The sequence below is a fragment of the Gymnoscopelus microlampas genome (assembly GCF_963454915.1).
Source record: "Gymnoscopelus microlampas genome assembly, chromosome: 14".
Lineage (NCBI taxonomy): Eukaryota > Metazoa > Chordata > Actinopteri > Myctophiformes > Myctophidae > Gymnoscopelus > Gymnoscopelus microlampas.
The window spans coordinates 26,185,223-26,206,949 of record NC_139951.1 but is presented as its reverse complement, the minus strand read 5'-3'; the positions used below and the strand labels follow the sequence as shown (position 1 = coordinate 26,206,949).

At 42.5% G+C, this 21,727-nt stretch overlaps 2 protein-coding genes across 3 annotated transcripts; both read right to left on the bottom strand.

The window, feature by feature from the left end:
- Window positions 1–266: 266 nt before the first annotated feature.
- arf2b (ARF GTPase 2b) lies at window positions 267–5,209 on the bottom strand. Its single transcript, XM_084079185.1, has 5 exons — window positions 5,098–5,209; window positions 3,937–4,094; window positions 3,431–3,541; window positions 2,146–2,270; window positions 267–1,793 (listed from the first exon to the last, which is right to left on the bottom strand). Exons 2-5 carry the CDS (start codon window positions 4,082–4,084, stop codon window positions 1,632–1,634), a joined length of 546 nt encoding a protein of 181 aa, XP_083935311.1. The 5' UTR covers window positions 4,085–4,094; window positions 5,098–5,209; the 3' UTR covers window positions 267–1,631.
- A 1,842-nt stretch (window positions 5,210–7,051) lies between these two features.
- On the bottom strand, window positions 7,052–19,763 carry map3k14b (mitogen-activated protein kinase kinase kinase 14b). 2 transcript variants are annotated; one of them, XM_084077652.1, is made up of 15 exons: window positions 19,649–19,763; window positions 17,792–18,087; window positions 16,950–17,025; window positions 15,137–16,115; window positions 14,799–14,933; window positions 14,463–14,592; window positions 14,170–14,298; window positions 12,834–12,938; window positions 11,614–11,777; window positions 11,015–11,165; window positions 9,978–10,556; window positions 9,636–9,742; window positions 9,124–9,247; window positions 8,723–8,823; window positions 7,052–7,850 (listed from the first exon to the last, which is right to left on the bottom strand). In XM_084077652.1, the coding sequence occupies exons 2-15, from the start codon at window positions 18,039–18,041 to the stop codon at window positions 7,686–7,688; spliced, it is 3,195 nt and encodes a 1,064-aa protein (XP_083933778.1). In that variant the 5' UTR covers window positions 18,042–18,087; window positions 19,649–19,763; the 3' UTR covers window positions 7,052–7,685. The 2 variants fall into 2 exon arrangements, with proteins under 2 accessions (XP_083933778.1, XP_083933779.1); XM_084077653.1 differs by having other exon boundaries at window positions 19,644–19,747.
- Between the last annotated feature and the right edge of the window lie 1,964 nt (window positions 19,764–21,727).

Genomic DNA, 21,727 nt, shown 5'->3' with positions numbered 1-21,727 from the left:
CCGACATTTGAGCTGGGCGTCCTTCCTTCATATGCCTGGGCTGTTTACAGTTAAGAGCCTTCATATGTGATGCCATTTCCTTCATCCCAACTAAAGCCTAATTTATACTTCATTGCACGACGAACATACATGTAACTGTTTAAATGAAAAAAACATAACAAAAAAAACGCCTTGCAACACGACCGTACGACCAAGTATAAATTAGCCCCAAACAGCAAGCAGGATGCTTACAGCTTTTAATGTTGCCAATGTACTACTGCCAACCGTATGTGACAAAAAGCAATCTCTTCAATGGTTTGCAATTTAGACCCTCACATGTATACTACTACTTTCATATACAAGATTTGTCATACTGCTCAGTTGCATTTGGTTCAGCAGTCGTAGTACAAATAGAAATGCTAAAACTATAGATAAAGAATACATGAAACATTTCTTAAAGGAATAACTCTTGAAGCTTTTAGAATGTATCTCATCAGGTCACCGCACTACAGTCCACAAGGTGAAACAGTTTTTGAAATGCCCAACAGTGTATTGGTGACCAAATCTTAAAAGTATGGGAGAGAATGTCAACGGCCAAACCTTTAATTTCAATTGAAGGCCATCACACAAAATCCAATTTAATCCAGTTAAATACGTCAGCTACTACAAATTGGAAAATGGCAGAAATATTGCATACATTTTCAATATTTTAATTAATTTCAAAGTGAATTTAACATTGGAAGGAGAATTATGACTCAGGATTGTTTGCTTGCCTTGTGCTTCATGGTCTCTCTTAATGGGGGGAGGGGAAGGTAGTGTTCGTTAGAGAGCCATTGCTAAGAACCTGTCATATGTAATATAATAAAAGAAACAGCATGATTTTCAAATGACACAAGAACGATCAAGGATGGGTGTTTATTTTTTGTTTGATTTGCTTCAACCTGATACAGGTTACGATGCAACTTATTCAATCTTTTACAGGTCAGGAGTGGGGGTGTATATGTGGGGGCGGGTGGGTGTCGAGGTTTAACAGGTTAAAATGAACATCTAGCATTCAGTTTCTACGCTGGGTGAACAGATATATAGATATATATACTACAGAGAGGAGGGGAGGAGAACTTGCATCCTTGCTCTTTCTATGCCTTGTGAAAATCATGCTTGCTGTTAGAAGAGTAGCGGTGGGGGAGAAGGGAGGCCGTGCAAGACTGAGAGTGGGGTATAGGGGAGGCTGAACGGGGCGGGAGCCGAGTTTTGGTGGATGGAGGATGGGGCTGCAAGAGCCAGACCACTGTTTTCCACAGGAGGTGTGTAAAAGGCACGCCAGGGTTACTCCCAATCCCAGCTAACAGACACAGAGACGCCTTCACACCCACTCGCCGGAACACGCACACACAGTACACACACACACACACTCACACACAAGCAGCACAGGCTTGAGCCCCCATGAGTACGGACAAAAGAATGAGGTAAAAAGAACAGGGAGGAAGAAACCAAAAGATCGGGGAATGGAGGATTTTCTTAGAAGGTGGAGGAGTTGGAAATGAGGTCTGATGGGAACAGAAGGGCCTGGATCCAGTGCTGCCATCGTGTTGAAACGAGAGAGAGAAAAACAACAAACAAAAAAAATAATAATCAAAAACTGGTGGAATGGATCATTTCTGATTCTTGAGCTGGTTGGAGAGCCAGTCCAGCCCCTCGTACAAGCCATCTCCGCTGGTGGCGCAGGTAGCCTGGATATACCAGTTGCGCTGGCGGAGGGCGTGCAGGCCCAGCTTGTCTGTGATCTCTGCGGCATTCATAGCGTTGGGCAGGTCCTGAGGAGAGAGTCATGTGGCACAGTCAGTAGAGTCAGTGACAGAAATACAAACTTGGCAAACATAAAACATGCTTTGGTGGACTCTCAAAATGGAGGTGGGACTGAAAACAGTCTAAGATATGTCTGCAGAGATCGTTTTATAGGTTAAACTAAACTGCCAGGAGCAATTAGAATGTAAAACGCTAATGACTTTACTTATAAGCCCCCCTCCAATTTTCTAGAATGTCATTTTAATGGATACAGGGGGGTCTCTGCCTCTCCAAGATGTGGTCAATTCAAATAGGCCACATGCTACAGTACCAACAAGCACTAAGCACGTATGTTCTCAGACACAGAAAAGGTGAGCTCACCTGTTTGTTTGCGAAAACAAGCAACACAGCGTCTCTGAGCTCGTCCTCGGCGAGCATTCTTGACAGCTCCTCCCTGGCCTCGTTCACCCTCTCCCTGTCATTGCTGTCCACCACAAAGATAAGCCCTGTACACAGAGATGAACGATTATCCATATGAAGTTAAGTTGATGGATACAAGAATACAAGAGATCCTCCTCACAGGTTTCCCGTTCACTTGAAGGGCCAGATTTGGCCAATTGGGGAAAGGAGGAAAATGTTAGAAGCCCTGTTATGACTTACAGCACAACGTCGGTGACCTCTTATGGTCAGGTGTCAATTGTCTAATCAAAGATTATTTTTAATAAAAAATGAGGGAAGAAACGGATTTTCTGGTAAAAATATGATGAGGGGTGGTAGAATTAGTGTGAACCCCAGCAGAAATAAAATTGGTTTCTCTTTCAATTAGATTTTCTTAAAAATATCAAGTGATACCTGCCCAAGCAAATCTTTGCATGCAGCATAGCATTGATGGTAAAATGTAAATAAGTGTAAAAGTGCTCTCGATATGAATTCGTAAAAGAAAGGGTCACACCAAGAATAATATGAGAAGATTGCAATGCATTTTGCAGCAAGATGCGTTAATATAAGTATGTTGGTTGAGCAAGGAACAAGAACTAAAAAAACTAAAGCAAAACTAACTTTGCTAGCAAAGGGCTATAAACGTTATTTTCCTTTCAAGATTTAGGTATTGGTATTTGTATTCTACAATTCAGATAGTAGAGTGTAGGTACAGGAAACACGCAAAACAAGATGGAGTCATATTTAAATTGGGGTCCTCGTGCTCACAGGGAGCATATGGTCTGTGCACTAACTGGCTGAGCCACAAGGCACCCCAGGGCTATGAAACGTAATTTCACATTTGCATGCTCATTGTGCTCTGTGGTCAGACAGGGGGTTAGTGTTGCTGTGTAGGACTGTTGGAGGTCGTGTTGCATGACAGGGATGCTCAAGTCAAAATATCTAGTAGTATTGTCTGTGCAATCACAGATGACAGTTAAGTGGTTTAAACAAGTGGAATTAAGCTTTTACAATGACATAAAGCAGAGTTAGTATGTATGTTTCAGAGGGTGATGCTGAAACGTAAAGACAATTTCTCTGTGCATTCATTGTTAATCATTACAGTAGCAGCTAAATTGTTAATACTACAAAACTAAAGAGCATTCAATAGCAAATGAGTCACTGGGCACCAATAAGCAATGATACCAGCCGACACCTCCATCAGTAAAGATGACAAGTACACACTCACCTTGAGTGTTCTGGAAGTAGTGGCGCCACAGTGGTCTGATTTTGTCCTGACCACCCACGTCCCACACTGTGAAACTGATGTTCTTGTATTCTACTGTTTCAACGTTAAAACCTGGGCAAAATGGAAAGAAAATGTGTGAATAATAAATGACAACTTACTTAAGGCGATTCCAAGTTTGAGAGAATTAAATTCCAGTTGCACATATGCCAAAATCCCCCACCCAACTCTGTGCATTTAAGATTTCTAGGGACTCAATCTTGGCAGCAACTCAATTGGCAGGAACTAGCAGAGCCAGATGAGGAAGATTCCATTATCAAATAGCTAATATTGGAAACAAGGATGAGCCAGGACCGTGGGCCCCATTCAATCTACTTTTAAAGCTCCGTTTTAGTGGAGAGTGTCAAATATACTGTATGTAATAAACAATAAGTTACTAACAACTCTAAAAAGACGAAACAATTACAACTTGTCAATGGGCAGGGTAAAAATAAATTCTCTAAACTTACCAATGGTGGGAATGGTGGTGACTATCTCTCCTAGTTTGAGTTTGTACAGGATGGTTGTTTTACCGGCAGCATCAAGCCCTACCATGAGAATCCTCATCTCTTTCTTACCAAACAGGCCCTTGAACAAGTTTGCAAATACATTCCCCATGGTGACGATTCTGTTAAGAGGTGGGAGATAGAAAGGGTTATCATGTTGTTAATAATGTAGCTAGTTTTGTTTTAACAGTATTAACATGGGACCAAAGCAAATCTATGGAGTACAACTGCAACATCTCGTTCGTTGTCGCCACATTCCAAGTTGAGACCCGAGTAATGGCGGTAATAATTTCGTAATTTAGTCGTTAAAACACAAGCTATATACATCAAACACGGCCATTTCGTAGTATTGGCGTTCTCACTACGTTAACCTGCATTGTTGGCCAGCTGACTACACTAACAAGAGAATAATGTCATGTTCCCGGATAAGGAAGGCCTGTTCTGGCTGATTGGCTCTACCATAACAACGGAAGAATGGCACGTCTCTATAGCCCGTGTGTGTATGTGTGGGGGGGGACCTGTCACACATCACTACCCCGGCCTGTCCTTGATGAACGGTAGACGGACTAGACTAGCAATTCACCTGGTATAAACGTCAAACTAAACAAACTAAACACAATATGTGAAGTCATCCGTCGTATTTGACGCCGATCAGACTGGCTACATTCCAACCGAAAACAGCTAAGCTGCTCGGTTAGGGCGGATGCTTAGCAGCCAGCCTCCACCTCATCACTGTTAGCTTACAGTGACTGTAGCCTTTCCCAATGGCAATGCTAAGAACGCGATGCGACCACTACCGAGTGGAACGGCAGCTTCGAGGCCGGCGCGGTACATAATGTGACATGATACATACATTAAGTGACATATACATTGAACACAGCGCTGAAATGCGTAGGGAATGTATCATTTTAGTCGACTAACTGCTGCGTTAGCCGCCGTGCTAACGTGCTAATGTAACGTTAGCTAAATGCCGCGTCAGTGTAAAGAGGAAACGGTGACGTCATTTCAATAACATATAACGGCAGAAATGAGACCTTTACACGCGTTAGCCCGATGGTTATCCTAATCCGACGACGCGGGGCTTTCTAGCTCGACAAAATGTGGCATTTGTGTGCGAATTGGTACCTTAGAAAGACAGCTTCTCGATCTTTCGCTTCTCTTCCACCGTCACTCCAAAATGGCGTTTTGCGCAACCGGGGGATACACCGGCGTAGTGACACGGCCCATTATCAGCTCTGATCCAATCACGTCACGCCGTCGTACGCTGAGAGCCCGCCCCTTTGGTGTTATTGCCCAATCAGGCGTTCTGTGTAATACTGAGGACAATGTCGAGGAAGTGAACCGCACACAAGTTTATTCAAGTTTCATCCACCTCCACAATCCAGACACACACATACACACACTCACCCAGGACTGGAGCCACTAAATTAGCCCAAAACAGTGTCCTGTGTGCATTAATATGTGTTTCTATGTGTAAAACGTAAGCAACGCGTATTGGGCTTGTATTGGCATGAGGCCGTGGCTGTCGTTTGAAGTATCCATTAATTTGTATGTTTTTTTGGGTTGCGACTGCTTGTCAAGATGGCCGTGACTGGGCTGTACCAAAAATGTTTACATTAGCGCATAGCGAGGAGGATTGTAGAAAGTAAATGGAAGCTACTACGATAATTAGCCTGGCTTCTTTTTTTCTGATACAAAGTGTTCAGTGGGTTGCTCAGCAGAGTGAAGGATGCTGCAGACAGTCAGGTGTCAGCTTGAGGACAAGACAGTGACTGAGATGAATGGTTTTCATGCCAGCAGGGTCAGAAGCTTTTGATTGATGGTACATTATCATTAAAGTGTCACTGTCAAGATAGATTATGAAAATATCAGTTGTAGCTAAGATTGGATCTATAAATCAAATTAGACTACAACTGATATTTCACTACAGGACCACAATGGAAACAAGCCCCTATATAGGCTTTTTGTGTTATCCTTTTAACACTCTTTGTAAACTGTACCTCTGTACAATCTGTAAGCTGTTAATAAAGTATTCAATAAATCAATCAATCTCAATGGTCATCCATAAGTATATCATACACTGTATACATCTGCTGCTATGCTCAGATTGCTCACACACCTTTACATCTTATCTCAGGTACCATGTGTAAACATGTAGATAACTTTAAAAAAAAAAAGTTCTCTTGTTTGATCTCCTTGCCCCCCCCCCCTTCTTCCCTTCTTTTTTTCTATGGAAATAACGATACGATGGGAACTATGCACGAAAACGAATTTCACCCACTTTTTTACTTCTGTGTAAATCTGTGATGTGACAATAAAGCTGATTGTGATTCCCAGAATGCCATTGCCAGACTTTGCCGTAAGGGATTGCTGGAGATGTTGGCCTATTTAGCATGTCTGTGATGGGTTTCCAACATGAATGCAAATGGAAACTATAAAAGTCTGCTCTCCGGCAGGCCTGGTTGCCCACCCAGGGCTGTGTCAGGCTGGGCGTGCGCATCTGAAACACAAACCAAGGTGTCAGACACGTCCATTTCAACAACATTTCCCATGTTATCTTGCGGGTGGTGGCCAGTGTCAGTGCCGGTTTTCCTGTGTGTAGTTTGTTGGACTTAAAGTTAGAGTGTTGGCTCACTGAAAAGACAACTACAAGCAAAATGCCTGCCAAGTGGGGTCAACGCACAGTGCTTCTGACCAGCTGACGTCACGTCATATTACTGTCGCAGTCAGCAGGTCTTGTCTGTTCCTCCGGTTTTATTGATTGATAGACAAGCACAAAGAGATAGACTGATAGATTATATTGCTTGTCTAAATCCGGGAAGGAAAACAAACAGATACTTTTGCTATTAGTTTAATCTGGTACAAAGCATCCATCCTTTCTCTTCTGATTTCATTTGTTCATGGTCCCTGATGAAATAAACATTAAACTCTCAACATAAAAGATAATTATAATCTTTGCCAGACTTTTAAATGTATGCACCCCACCTGTCCTTGAACACTGAAGCCAGTTTCTGTATTTACATTATAGTTTATGATTACAAGGCATAGTTCTACAACAATGTATTGATAAATGGGATGGGATGGATAAAATGACACGAAGACTGATACCACCAGTATCCTCGTAGCAGGAGACAGGTAAGGTAAGTGAATTAATGAAAGAGAAGAAAACTATAAGGTGCCATTTCCGCACTTTTGATGGCATTGTGCCAAAAACCCAAAGAAGCTCCTCAGTAATTTATGAAGGTAGAAAATGTAATTAACTTAAGTAGACTTAAGAGATTATTGGTGTAATACAATTTCACGTCATCTAGCTTTCTGTTGTCTGTCACAATTATGGTAGTATGAGTATTGAGACTATTGGGATTCAACAGCGCATGAAAAAAAAAGTAAGATCAAACATACACGAAAATCCATTTCACCACAAAATACTGATTTGACAAAAATACATAGAAAATACATGCAATTTATTAATCTCAAACTATAGAAAAATCACCTGTAACTCAACATTTACTCATTAAATTTATTACTTTAAAAGATAAAACATCTCAACATACTGAACATAGACACATGCAGGTGTTTATACCTGCTACGACTGTTGGCTCTGAATGGGTGACAGAGATGACAGCAAAGAGATGGAAACTAAACTGACAACGCATCAGAGACAAAACCCAAAGCCATAGTAGAAACAACAAAAAGTTCTATGTTTTTTTTAATCATTCCCGAAGCTCAAGCCTGCCATCGTTGATCCGCCAGCTCCAGCGCTGACATCCATCGGGGGCAGGGACACAGCGAAGCCAAAGGCCTGATTCTCTGATCTCTTGCTGAAAAGAGACCATCTTTCTGTCCAGGGTCTCCATGCTAAAGGTCTTGGCAGAGATCTAAAGGACACATGGGACATTTCACATTGGTGATTTGTCAGTCTTTGAGTTGAAATCGTACAATACACTGTGTGGTTCCACAATGCCGCTCATAAGTAAGTTGTGGCAGGAGGGGAACAGGCAGTGTAATCTAGAACAGCACGCATAAGGTCCTTTGGTTGTTTTTAGCACCATTCTTTCTTTATTGCTGAGTGAGAGAACGGCAGGGCCAAAATTTAACGGCAACAACTGTTGGCTCTGAATGAGTGACAGCAAAGAGATGGAAAAATAAACAACCTATGACTAATCCTAACAATAAATCTCTTACTTTCTGTATAACTATCAAAACTTTATGAGATCGATCTTTATGTGACATCTTGGGAAATCACAAGTCACAAATATTGATCCAACTGTCCTACAGCACACCAGACTACCACATACAATATTTAAAGGAGTCATAACCTGTCAGTTCATGTCATTGCCTATTCACAGCGTTGGCCATTTATTATACATAAACTAGATCATTTCTCTTTAATGGCTGTATTTTTAGATGTGTTTATTTACATTTTCTACAAAGTAATTATAACACTATAGTGCTTGCCAACGTGTCGTCACCACGGGGGGCGTGGCATAGTAGCTGCAGACATACTGGTGGGGGGCAATGTTAAGTCAACCTGTTTATACGCCACAAAGATGTCCGCCGCTACCAAATGACACTTCTTGATGCCCCCTTCAGGATTTTTGGCACGCACTATACAGAACTTACCTGAATACTAGAGTCAGTGATGATTAGACCTCTTTATTAGTCAGAAGCTAAACTGGTGTATGTCATGTATGTGGAATAAAAATCTTTAAGCAAGTAAACTAGAACTTCTGTAAATATTTTTTCTTACTTGATCACTAATCCCAATGGCAACATGGCCCACTTTGACCTGTCGACGTTCACGAATCCTCAGGCACTCTCCATGGATGTTCTCAATCCAGATGTCCACACCTGGAGAAACAGAGTATCACAGAGTGATGTAAACCAGTAGCCAACACATTTGTAGACTGAAAGAACGAGCCCAATCGATGGTCTTGAAGGGCGGAGCCAAACCCAGGCGCTGGATTCCAGCGCCTGGGTTTGGAGCACTCTGATTGGTTAGGAGATAACAAGGTCCTAAGACCAGCGTTCCTGCAAGGTTCTCCCAGGCTTTTTTTCTTTTGAAACAAAAAAAAAATGCATGGGTTTCCGAGGCTAACACATTTGTGGTTGGGAACCTATCAGGAATATACTATTTGTCTGTGTTTTTACCTTCTAAACAGTTCAAGGATGGCTGATTTGCTGAGATGACGAGCCATTCCAGATGGCCCTCCGTCTGGCTGTTGTAGGAGGAGAAGACTCCAGAGCTGAGGTCATCAGAGCATACATCCGAGTCCTTGGAAATGGAGCGAAACGTTCCTTTTACCTTACATTTTCAATGATGATGTTTTGGCCTTTATCTTTGTTAAACAGAAGGCAACACGCACTATGTGTCATATGAGGTGCAGAATTCTGGATAAATAATATGAGTTAAAATAGAAATGAAATCACGCAATCAATCAATCAGTTTAACAGACCAAGATTTTGGCCAATGCCCTCATTTGGGTCTGAGAATTAAGATTGCTCTTATAAGCCAAAACATCAGTCTGTTAGTCTGTTAAACTATGAAGTTGACATCTAGCATTTGAGTGTGAGACTTTCATCCCTCACAATTTATCTTTTGACAAAACAACATTGTTTTGTGTTCATCTGTGCATACACCGTGTCTGTACATCCATACACACCTTGTCCGAAGCGTCGATCTGGGATGTGTCTGAGCAACTGAAACAAGATGGAGGGTGATCTCTCGGCTCCGGAGACGGACTCTGGAGTGTGGTACCTATAGTTACACCTACAGCGAGAGAAAACATTGGAAGGTTCTCTCAGATGTAGACTCTTGGGTGAACTATTATGGTCAAGTTCTCCCATATTGTGCAATTGCATTTGTCACTCATAAACAAATGACAGAATATGTAGACACCACAATTTTACTTTTGATACAGTATAGTATCTGTATTTGGAGTACTTGGAACCAGAACGGGGGTTGAATTGTCTATTAAAACCAAAATACATTTTTTCTGACTTGCCTTCTCGAAGGTATTCCAGCTCTGGTTCCGAACCCCATGAATGCGCTGCCGTCTGCAGGCCTTGACGCAGTACAGGGAAGTGGGCTTGGAGAGTGTGGAAATACCCGGTGGATGAGGAAGAGTCGCAATCCTCTTCTTCCTCTTCCTCCCAGTCTCCCTCATAATCCCAGTCATTTTTTGCACATGCTTCCCTTTCCTGAGAGCACTCCTCCTCTCCCATGTAAATGTCCACCTCAGAATCCGAACCTGTTTCCCAGTCCCTGTCCTCTGCCACGTAATCATCCTGTAATGATTTTGGTTCAGCATTCCACTCCTTAGCCGAGGAAGCGCTCTCCGCCTCAGAATCTTGGTCCAGTTCGGAGACTCGCTCCTCCCCATCACAGCTGTCTTCATCAGCCGCCCTTGTTCTCCAGGGGCTCACCCAGTGCATTGCAGGTGCGCAGTTACCAGCTCCCAATTTCACTGGGATCGCAGGGACCCCATGGGACGACAGAGTGCAGGGTATGTCGCCATTATGGCTCTTTCCGTGATCCAGTTTCTCACAGGCCCATTTGAGAGAGCTGCGACTGAGGCCGCCGACTGTGGGATGAAATGATACTGTCAGTGTTTGTAAAAACTTCAAATCAGCAGTGTCTTATAATTGTATTGATGAATGGCCCAAATCATATTTATAAAGAAACACACACACAGAGAGCGTCCAGGAGTCTCTGTTTGTTCAGATAATAGGGATGCAAAAACCTTACATCAGGGAGAGAGATTGGCCAAGTATCTTCACACATACAAAGAAAGTTTACTTGGCAGGTTGTGTTCAGAGGTCACGAACACAGAAATAAAAAGAACAAATATGAAATCCTTTGTGAGCGTTGCTCATATGTATACAGCCAGTCTGTGGACCCTGATTGGCAGGTGTGATGGACAATTTACTGAGCATTTAGACAGACAATGAGGATATTATTCAAAGGTGGAGTTTCTAAATCTCATCTCAATTGAATTTCAAAGTTGTGTCAGTTAGTAATGGATGTAATGGATGCACTGACCTGCTCTGAGAGCCTTGGTTGTTTTCTTCTGAAGCTCCCTGGCGGACGCTCGTCTCTCGGGGTCCTTCCGAAGACCAGCTCTGAGGACCTTGGCAGTGAAGTGGTTACAGTTGGACGGCACTTCCCATAGAGGCGGAGGCTCATTGGCAATCTGACCAACAGATAGCAACACATTTCTGAATGTCATAACCTGCTATTTTGAATGAAATGCATGTTGTACATATTGCTAGAATTGATTTGCACTACTTGGATTGTCACATGACAAGACAATACCTGTTTGTCTACATGCAGTACTACTTTCTTAAGTCATGACTGAGTGGCACACTGTGTTGAAAACACAGTCATGTATAATATGTACGGTAGATATAACATTATGCTATAGTGCATCATGGCACCCATCCATAATCACTACTGCAACTCCTAATAAATAATTTTCAGGGGCATTTAGTTCAAGTTCATAATGTGTCGCATTGCCGTGTGTTGTGAGCTTGTAGATCTGCTATTTTTGCAATTTTGGAACAATTTGGAAAGCTTCTGAAAATGTTTGTAAACCCCCAAAATAGTGACGCCAGGTTCAAAGTGGTTAAAGGGAAACTGACCGTGAGACACAGCGGATGGGCGTAATAACGTATCCAGGGGTGGCATCCATTGAGCATGTGCAGTAGCATGCAACAGCTGCTCCAGATGTCTGCCTTGCCACAGCGCTGGTCTCCACGCGCCACCTCGGGGGCCATATGGGTCTCTGTTCCAGGGAAGCCAGACCCTGTGGCATAAACAAACAGGAAAAACACTATACCTTATAGCACTGGTTCTCAAAGTGGGGTCCAGGGACCCCCAGGGGTCCTTGAGGGGGTTCCAGTGGGTACCCTGTACCCAGCTAAATTTATTAATGTGTAATCAAAATAAGTTTACCACTTTAACCCTATTTTATACTTTGGCGATTCAAAAATAGCCAATCTACGAGCTCACAACGCGTCGCAATGCAAGCTTGTATATCATTTTTTTTTGAATAGCCAAAGGGTCTTTGGCACAAACCTTTTAGATGGGGGTCCTCGGCCATATACATATCAATTTGGGGGTCCTTGACATGAAAAAGTTTGAGAACAACTGCTTTACAGGGTATCCATATCCAACTTTGATTAAAACTTTAACCCCCTTTCTCGTATCTCTGCCTACAACATTTTCTGTGCAGTGAAGATATTAAAGCACATTTACTCTCAGTGTAAGTCACTCAAAGAGCGTTGACTAAAATATTAATGGATAAGTTGAGAACAACACGCCCACCAAACTACTCTAACCCTATTGTGCAGGGGAATCCAAAGCCCCAGAAGTACTGTACAGTACATCCAAACAGAAAAATAATTCCTTCCTGCACACAATGGATGTCCTCTGCCTGACCTCTGAATATATTGAAATTGACGTTTCGGTCACACACGATCTTCCTCAAGATCAAATATAAATGAAGCCATCATCACTCATTTACGACATGAGGGCAAATGTGTGCGTGTGTGTGTGTGAGAGAGAGAGAGAGAGAGAGAGAGAGAGAGAGAGAGAGAGAGAGAGAGAGAGAGAGAGAGAAAATAACATTTTATGTGTGTAATGAGAACTACAACTACTATGAAAAATAATATTTTTCTATATGTAATACATTTAATGAAAGGAAAACTATTTGTACTGTATAACGAAATAGCAGCTTAGTCGGTAAACTGTAAAGTACAGATTCAGCCATGTCACATTTTGCTGTCTTAATTACACTAATCATTGAAAACGTTCTCTTTTTTACATCAGTAAACTATGTATTTTGTGTTCCACTACTTACCCCTGAATGCATTGGTTCTCTGTCCATCGTTGTCTAACGTCTCAGAGAGACCAAAGTCACAGAGGAACGTGTCTCTGCTGTTGGCAGACAGCAGCACATTGTCAACTGGAATGAAGAAATATATACAAGTCAGGATTTTAATCAGCAATGACAGGAGGCCCACACTTGTCAGACTGAGGCTATTGCTCTCAGTTCTTCACACTAGAGGGCGTGCTAGGCTACATCTTCTGATTTGTTTTGGTTTTCATGAAGGTCATACTGTCTATGAGGTCACCATATGGCAACCAGTCAGGATCGAAAAGTGCATCATCATATATTCTGAGAGGATGGCCAAAGGGCAACTCAAAAAGAGGAACACTGTTAGTATGATAAAATTGAAGTTCCAGCACAAGACCAGTATTGAATCACTGTTCTGTGGTACAATTTACATACTGTACGTTTAAAGAAAAAATGACGCACATCCTCTGTCTCTTGGTGCTGAGCCAAACTGTAAGAACAGAATCATGAAAACAAAGCAGAGACTCTCAACTCACTTTTGAATGCTCCAAAGTATGTATTTGCGACAAACAGCAGATAAGACGTTTTGACCCTTTCGGCCTTTTTCAAGTATATACTATGAAAAAGGGTCAAAACGTCGTATCTGCTGTTTGTCGCAAATCAATATATTCAAAAGTGAGTTGCGAGCCCCCGCTTTGCTTTCACAGTTTGCATACGCCCATGTAGTTGATGGGCTTTTGGTTGAGTGAACAAACAGTACATAAAGCCCATTCCACACCAATGATTCGCAAAGCAACGAGTTGCAACTTGCAATCAGTTGCAGGTATACATTAACAGTATACATACTGTATGTGTGTGTGTGTGTGTGTGTGTGTGTGTGTGTGTGTGTGTGTGTGTGTGTGTGTGTGTGTGTGTGTGTGTGTGTGTGTGTGTGTGTGTGTGTGTGTGTGTGTGTGTGTGTGTGTGTGTGTGTGTGTGTGTGTGTGTGTATACACTAGCATATACACACACACACACACACACACACACACACACACACACACACACACACACACACACAGTATATATTATGTATAATTACAGTATATATTATGTTAGATGTGTCATAAACAAAACAGACACTAATAGCAGACTTCATAGGCAATGTGTCTATGTGTTTTCCCCTGTTTATTGTTTTACTGTTAGTATTTTTAGTATATATTTGTTTACTGAGTGTACAGCACTTTGGTTCAACACTGTTGTTTTAAATGTGCTCTATAAATAAAGTGGATTGGACTTCATACAGAAATAATTTACTAAATATATGAACTAATAATCATGTGCAAATATCTAAAGATACCTTTGATATCCAGGTGGAGGACATGTCTGAGGTGGAGGTGTTCCAGCGCGCCTAGCAGCTGACAGAGGTAATGCAGGGCCAGGTCCTCAGGTAGGCTGCTTCTGTCTCTCACCAGCTGGGCCAAGCAACCTAAGGACATTCACACTTAGTCTAACTTAGACTATATATTAAGTTTTTTCTTCTTTTTCTCACCTTACATTTTATTTCTAATGTAGGCCATTTTTTAAACCATAAAGATTATGACATAGACTACAGTAGAGGACTTGTTATATTTTGGACTGGAGAATGTTTACCTGGCTTCAAGTCCATGAACAGGATGATGTTCAGGTCCTCTCTCACAGCTCCGAAAAGCTCCACAACACGAGGAGAGTTTAGAGCGCTCCACGTGCTCACCTCCTCACTGCCAAAGTGGCTCAAAGGGATCTGGAGTTCATGACATAGCATGATGTAACAGAAAAAAAGCATGTCCAAATAAAAGATCAGACAAGAAACGTGAGTGAAACCGAGCTGAATTCTCTTTTGAGTTCTAACAGAGATAAACGTGTCGTTTCAATAGGCTTCTAGCTGCTAGAAGATAGAATATACAGTATGTAGGAGGAGTGAATTAGTGACAGTTCTTCTTGTCTCACCCTCTTGGCTGCACACAGGAACCCTGTCCTGTTGTCTCGTACACAGTAGACATCCCCATATGAGCCGTTCTGGATGTGGTGCAGAACACGGTACTCTTCTCCTTCCCTGTACTTATGCTTGTTTGGCTGGAGCTGCTGAACGGTCAATAGTGTACATTCAAAGCACAGATTAGAAGACGATTGTAGGAAATATTCAGACAGTATGCCTAAAAACTAAAAAAAGGCATTAACATTAAGCCAGCATATATGGGTGGGTGGGTGGGTGGGTGGATCATAATATGTCACATGTTTTGTCATACATCAAATAAATTAGTGAACTTGAAAGAGCCATGTCTTACATTGTGGAATACAATGCCTTCATTGGTAGGTACGTTGATGTTTCTTTGATTAGAGGTGTGCTTCACCAAGTCTTTGAAGAACGGTGAAACAAACTGCCTTGGCATTTCTGTCACCCGGCCCCTTAGTCCACCTAACACTGTGTCAGTATGAGGCAGTTCGGCAAAACTGTCCATACACAGAGATGTAGACACAACACTGAGGCTAAAGGTAGAGTCTGAAATTCCCAGTAGACTGGGCACTGAGTCAGAACACATGCCCTCCAAAGTGGAGGTCTCAAAATCGCACTCTGCCTTGCAGGAGGAGGGGGTAAAGTCAGACACACCCATCAGGTCAAAGGTCGCGTCCGACGTGCCCCCTCTGACTTGGAAACTGTCCGAAACGCACATGCTCAAGAAGGAGTCCGACGCGTTCCTCAAGCTGCACACAGAGTCGGAGCTGCCCCCACGGGAGGATGACTCCGACCCACTGTCTTGAGCGCAAACACACTCCCAGCCTCCCTCGTTCCCCAGGTGGCAGGCGGAGTCCGACTCCCTCCCAGCGTCAACACTAGGAGAGTCTGCCGCATTGTTTGAACAGTACAGGTCATCAGATAAAGACACGCCCTCTAGTCTGTCACCATACAAATCTGCACCGCTACAGCAGGATGCAAGCTCCTCATCAGGTATGTATGTTTGAAACGCCCCCGAATTGTCCTGGTGATTGCTGTGGTCCGTAATCCAGTCAGTGAACTGGGGAGGAGGAGGTATGATGTCAACAGCTAGTGTTGTGTCGTCTTGCACAGAGCTCAACCAGTCAATCTCCTGCACCCACAGGCCCTGGATGATGGGACGTTCCTCCCCTTCGTGTTGGTGCTTCTGTCTCATTGTGTGGGATTTCCTCCGATGTTTCCTACGAAGCCGGTGTTGTGGTAGTGTGGGGTTACCATCACTCTCCTCATCTTCTGTGTTAATTAGAACTGCTGTTTTCTTGGCATGGAACCTGCATATTGGAGATATATTGTTTTAATAAGTGTCATTGCTATAGTGTTTGCTCAGTAACAGGGCTCTCAGTACTTTTGCATACAAAAAATAAATGTTCAGGTTGGGATACCAATTTGATCCAATCAGGAGACTATACAGGCTAAACCAGTGAAATTTGAAGTGAATAAACAAAATAGGCCCTGCCCACACATTTTAGAGACTTGGCCGGCGAAGACAGTGAAATCTGTTTATCACAAAGGTCTGATTACCACAAGTAACCACCTCATGCTTTCTAGAAAAATACATTGCTGCTGAGTTTATAATATTTGGTGCACTCACTGAGCAGGACAAACCAAATGCCATTGATCTCCACTGTATTGACTGCAGGCGTCTCTATTATTTTATACTTTGGCAGATATATACAAGCTCATAGCGCGCCACCTCGTGCCACGATATGAGCTTGTAGATCTGCTATTTCTGCACACCTGGGACACCAGTTGTTGCTGTTGAATGAGAAATGAGCATGGTTCTCCCCGTGTCTCCTAGGGTATGTACCCTCATAAAACATGCAGTAATCCTGAAAACTGGTTAGGTTGGAATAACGTGTTCCTTCCACGCGCTACGTATAACCAGGGAACCTGGTCAGGTGATAAGAAGCGGCTTGCTAGCTCTCATGCATTGAAGGAGGCATGAGCTCGGCTCTAGGCTCTCCCTAGGCTGGCAGAGGGAGTGTAGCGCCCATGATTACTTAGACAATTGGCACAGGGTGAAAAAATGGGTTACAAAAATTGTGGGATGAAAATTTAAATAAATAAAAAAGAAATGGAGCATGGGGTTGTGTACTTAGAGGTACCTGTGCTTTTTGAGTTGTTGAGATCTTGAATACTGGCATTGTGTCCTGGTGGGGCTGAACTCCTGGGCTTCTTCTCCTGTAGCACAGAGTCACAGTCTAAATTAGAGGGTAGGATCCAACAGTGGGACATGACATGAGATGATCTGTCAAAGAACAACTTTAATGTCATGCGGCTAGTAGGTCCTAACTTCATGGTCAGAGCAAAAGAAAATCACGTGAAATTAGATGAGAACCACTGTAAAATAGGAATCCATTGTCTTAAGCCACATTAAGGGAGTAACGTGTACATATTTGTACTTCATAATTTTACTCCAGTATTTAACTATGAATAGCACTGCTTAACACGGCAGACAACATGATCAGTACATAGGAATGATGCTTTTTAAAAATTTGATTTGAACACGCCTTTCATCGTTTCAATGAACGAATCCCTCCCAGACTGAAACACAAGGTCATTATAATGCATGTGTACTGTATGTATACCTAAAAGACTGAAGTACATGTGCGGTACTCTCCCTCATATACTAGAAGTTTCAGTTTATAACCACTTGCTCCTGAGTTGATACATGACACATGACACAAGGGCACAGGAGGTAGAGTGGCAGAATGAGAATCGGTCCCGGACTCTCACTGTGTTACTGTCGAAGTGTCCTTGAGACACTGAATTCAAAACTGCTCCCGATGAGCAGGTTTGTGCCTTGCATGGATTCCTCCGCCATCGGTGTGTGAATGTGTGTGTAAATAGTTGAATGTAAATGCATTGTAAGGCGCTTTGGATAAAGTCGCTATACAAACGCAAAAGTTTATTTACCATTTACACTTAAGCGCTGCATTAGTCTTACCCTCGGCCTGTGCAATAATGGAGACGTATGAGCTCTCTTCAGCCTCAGGCTCATTCTGCCCTTCTGCACCGAGCTGCTTGGCAGTGCCATGCTCCATCAACCGACTCAGATGAGGTGCGATGGCTTGAGCCAGTGAATCCTTCTCTTCATCACACCCTTGGCCCTTCTCCTTGGCCACAAACGATAACTCAGAACCACCCGTTACCACAACGAATGGTGTGTTGGAGTCGAACATCCTGGGAATGGCCATTTCTCTTCATGTACAGGTGCGCTACTTCTGCTTTATACTGTAGGACCTGTGAGCACATAAGGGCAAACTAACTGTAATCCTCAATGACTGGTGCTGGACAGAATGCAGAAGAATGAAGAAAAAATTGTGATGCATTAGAAGAAGTTATGACATATTATGTAATATATGACATATTACAGTAAATTGTAATTAATAAGTAACATTACTTTCTGTGCCAAGTAATAGTTTTATAAATTTCACATAACTTTAATGAAACACCCTTATTAGTATTTGGTAAGAATATATAATAATAGTTTCTGAAAGTGATGTGTTTTTTTACATAGTTATATGATCCTATTACCCAATTTGTAACTATTACTTGAGAAGCCTGTGACGAGTTGTGAGCTTGTAGATCGGCTATTTTCGCTATTTGGCCTATGAAGAGAATTACTAAGACGGGTGGGCACATATCATTCACTCAATCTCAGAGAGGTTCTCTTTGGTCTACTCTGGTCTGAGCGATGACAACTGGGCGTGACCAGTTGCTATGTCAACAAAAGCACATCACTGGACACTAATTTGTCCCACCAGTAACCTGACAACCTCCCAAAAGAATTCCATTTGGTGTCACTTCACATTAAAGATTCAGTGACCTACCTACCACAAGGGGACAGGGGACAAAAAGACACAGCTTGGCGTGTATTTTTCACTGTTGGGTAAACAGCAGAAATTGTAATGTATTTGGCAGGAATTCTAATGCGTTGGCATTTGCCGTGGTCGGGTGTGAATTAACGGACACGACTAGCGATCCTGGCAAGGTGGGTATAAATAGCATGGGAAGATTTGACAAGCACAGAACTAGCCCACATGCCTTCCCCAGGGCCAGCCAGCTGTCCAAGTCTCTCTTGCTCAGCGCCCGCCATATTGACAGTGAAGGCGAGGAGATCAAAACAATTCCATTGGAGCACACTGGACACCGCAAAGAGCAATCCAAACAAACTATTTTGATAGGAAAGGATCATATGGAATACCCAGGTACAGTTTATAGTCTATAGTGGGGCACCTCCTGTATGTCAGTGGTTGCTGAAACACGCCCAGTGTTAAACTCAGCAATGAGATATATATACAATATATTGTATATTGTTGCTAAACACTGACTTTATGTAGGTCTATCATATTGTTCTGTACCTGTGCTGCATTCTCATTAACTGTCACAGAAACGTTCTTAAAATCAAGTGCCAAGAAAAGGCTAAAAAAACTAAAACTAAAACAAAACAAGGTGTACACGTCACAAAAATAACCAATGAACAAAAATCCACACATTAACACTTTCATGCTCCTTGACGTTTTAAGTAGGACCCTATAGTTCAACCATTCCATGACATCTGTTGAAAACCTTGGCCCCCTCTACTCTCCACAGCTGAGCAGTCTGAGCTACAGCTGCTCTGCACCTGCACTAATCTTGTGTGCCACAAGTTTCAACGTTTACTTCCTGTCGTCTCGGCTGTGGACTCGTCCCAAGCCACATCCCCCTTATACTGTATGTATGAGCTGAAATCGAGAACATCACCATTGAGAGAATCGCAGTGTGGTTAGAAGTACTGTAACAAGCCAACAACGTACATTACCTAAGAATAGAATCTGCTTCTCCTTTGCTGACTTCAAGTCCTGCTGAAATCACCCCAGAGGTCCGTCAAAAAGAGGTCGAGAGCTGCTGCCTGTTCCTCTTGTCCGTCCTGTGAATTAGCATGTGTGCACTTTGGTAACTGCAAGTTTAACCTACCGGCTTTCTGCCCACCAGTCCCTTCTGATTGGTGGACTATGCGTGTGTGAGTTATGATACCCCCTCCCCACTCTCCAGAGCCCACCCACGCACATTCACCACCCACTACCCTGTCCAACATCCAAAAGCAGGGATTAGTGTACAGTACATGCCCCGAGTGACACTTGGCCACAGACAAGGTAGACAGTCACACACAAACACAATTCATGCTGTGGCTCTTTCCAGGGTTTGTATTTGGTTTGCATAAATTAAACACTTAAACCCTGTACACTTCATTGACCGGAGTCACCCAAGGGTCTATCCTGCGCCCACTCCTTTTTCCCTCTACACCAATGGCCCTATCTCGCCAATTTTTTTAGGACTTTTTTTTTTTTTTTTTTACAATTTTGTAAAACATTTTAAAATAGTTCAAATAGGCGATCTACGAGCTCACAACGTGTCGATGTAGATCTGCTATTTTCACTATTTTAAAATGTTTTAAAAAATGCCAAAAAGGTTTAGGCATAAGGGGCATGGCGGTGGGCAAGATAGGGCTACAAATCTCTTTGCCGAAAATGAACGATTTACAAGCTCACAACGCCTCGCAAAGCTTTGTGAGCTTGTAGATCTGCTATTTTCACAGAATGTTGCCTATTGACATGCCCAGAATAGGGACGCTAGGGTTCAAGTGTTACATTCAAGCACATTTCAAGGCCTTGACAGTGCAGTCAGGGTCCAGAACAAGCGTATTGATGAGCTGTAATTTTTCAGTTTCAGTGATTCTTTGCAAACAATATCTACCAAAACCATTTCTCTAAAAGTATAGTCAAAGCAAAGGAATGTTAGGTCACAAAATTCAAGGGCCCAACTGAGATATAAATCATCGGTGACTGGATTCATTGTATATGTCTGTTTTGGTTATAACAAACTCTGCCAAAATATTTAGGTCATAAAAGGACAAGGCTGAATATTTTAAATAGCGTCCCCTTCCTCTTGCCTTGAATTTAAAACGCGTATATATTTCCAGCACTAAATGATCAATCTCTCTATTAAAAAGGTGCCACTGTACTGAGTTAGTGAAGATGGATGTTTTATTATTTATGTCTGTTCATTCATGCTGTACATGTCTGGCCACTGGCAGCATGTCAACAATGTCACTACCTAGTTCCTACCCACCAGCGCACATTTGTTGTCCCAAATTCAGATGACTGGAATCTCCACATTCCCATGGGAATTAGCAACATGCCAGAGGAGGGAGTGTGTAAGGTCGGTGTCGGTGTGTGTGCGTGTGTGTGTGTGTGTGTGTGTGTGTGTGTAGGGTTCTCTTTCCCTGGCAACATGTGAATGGATCAGTGGCCGGCCAATAGAGGGGCTGTGGAGCGAGGGTGCTGACACGTCAATGGGTTTTGTCAGTTCAGTTTTCTCTACTGTTGTTAGGTCTAAGTGTCTATACATAGATTTGGATGGCCAGTGTCATTAGCACTCCTTAACCCATTAAGACCTGCGGCCAATTCTTCAAATGCCAAATCTGTAGTTCTCAAACTTTTTCGTAATTCAAAATTATTTAAAAAAAATAGTTGATGTACAAGCTCGCATCACGGCACGAAGTCACGCGAAGTGAGCCAATGCTAAAATCTAAAATGACAGATGCTTTCCCGGTTTTAATGGGTTAAGGTCACATCCATCCACACCCATTCATGCCACTGGCATTGATGAAATGAATCAAATTCTGCTTAACAGGGTCTTTCTAAGCTTTAAATCAAACATGGCAGACAGCCTGATCAGGGCAAGAAGAGTTAATGTTCCATTTCACCATGTAAATAATTGGTAATTCATGGGGCAATCATTCTTATTGACATAAAAACGTACTCGTCTCCCAAGTTTATCAGTGTATGGAATTTAATGAAACAAAACCCACTTATTGAACTGAATGAAGTGATGTGAC

What these genes read in the sequence shown, in the direction of transcription:
- arf2b (XM_084079185.1), bottom strand. Translation starts at nt 4,084, where the DNA reads ATGGGGAATGTATTTGCAAACTTGTTCAAGGGCCTGTTTGGTAAGAAA. An exon ending in CACCACCATTCCCACCATTG is followed by an intron (nt 3,542 to 3,936) that starts GTAAGTTTAGAG and finishes CATTTTGCCCAG; the next exon opens with GTTTTAACGTTGAAACAGTA. An exon ending in TTGTTTTCGCAAACAAACAG is followed by an intron (nt 1,794 to 2,145) that starts GTGAGCTCACCT and finishes CTCTCTCCTCAG; the next exon opens with GACCTGCCCAACGCTATGAA.
- map3k14b (XM_084077652.1), bottom strand. Translation starts at nt 18,041, where the DNA reads ATGGCCATTCCCAGGATGTTCGACTCCAACACACCATTCGTTGTGGTA. An exon ending in TCCTGTGTGCAGCCAAGAGG is followed by an intron (nt 14,593 to 14,798) that starts GTGAGACAAGAA and finishes CATGAACTCCAG; the next exon opens with ATCCCTTTGAGCCACTTTGG. An exon ending in CCATTGGGATTAGTGATCAA is followed by an intron (nt 7,851 to 8,722) that starts GTAAGAAAAAAT and finishes TGTGTCCTTTAG; the next exon opens with ATCTCTGCCAAGACCTTTAG.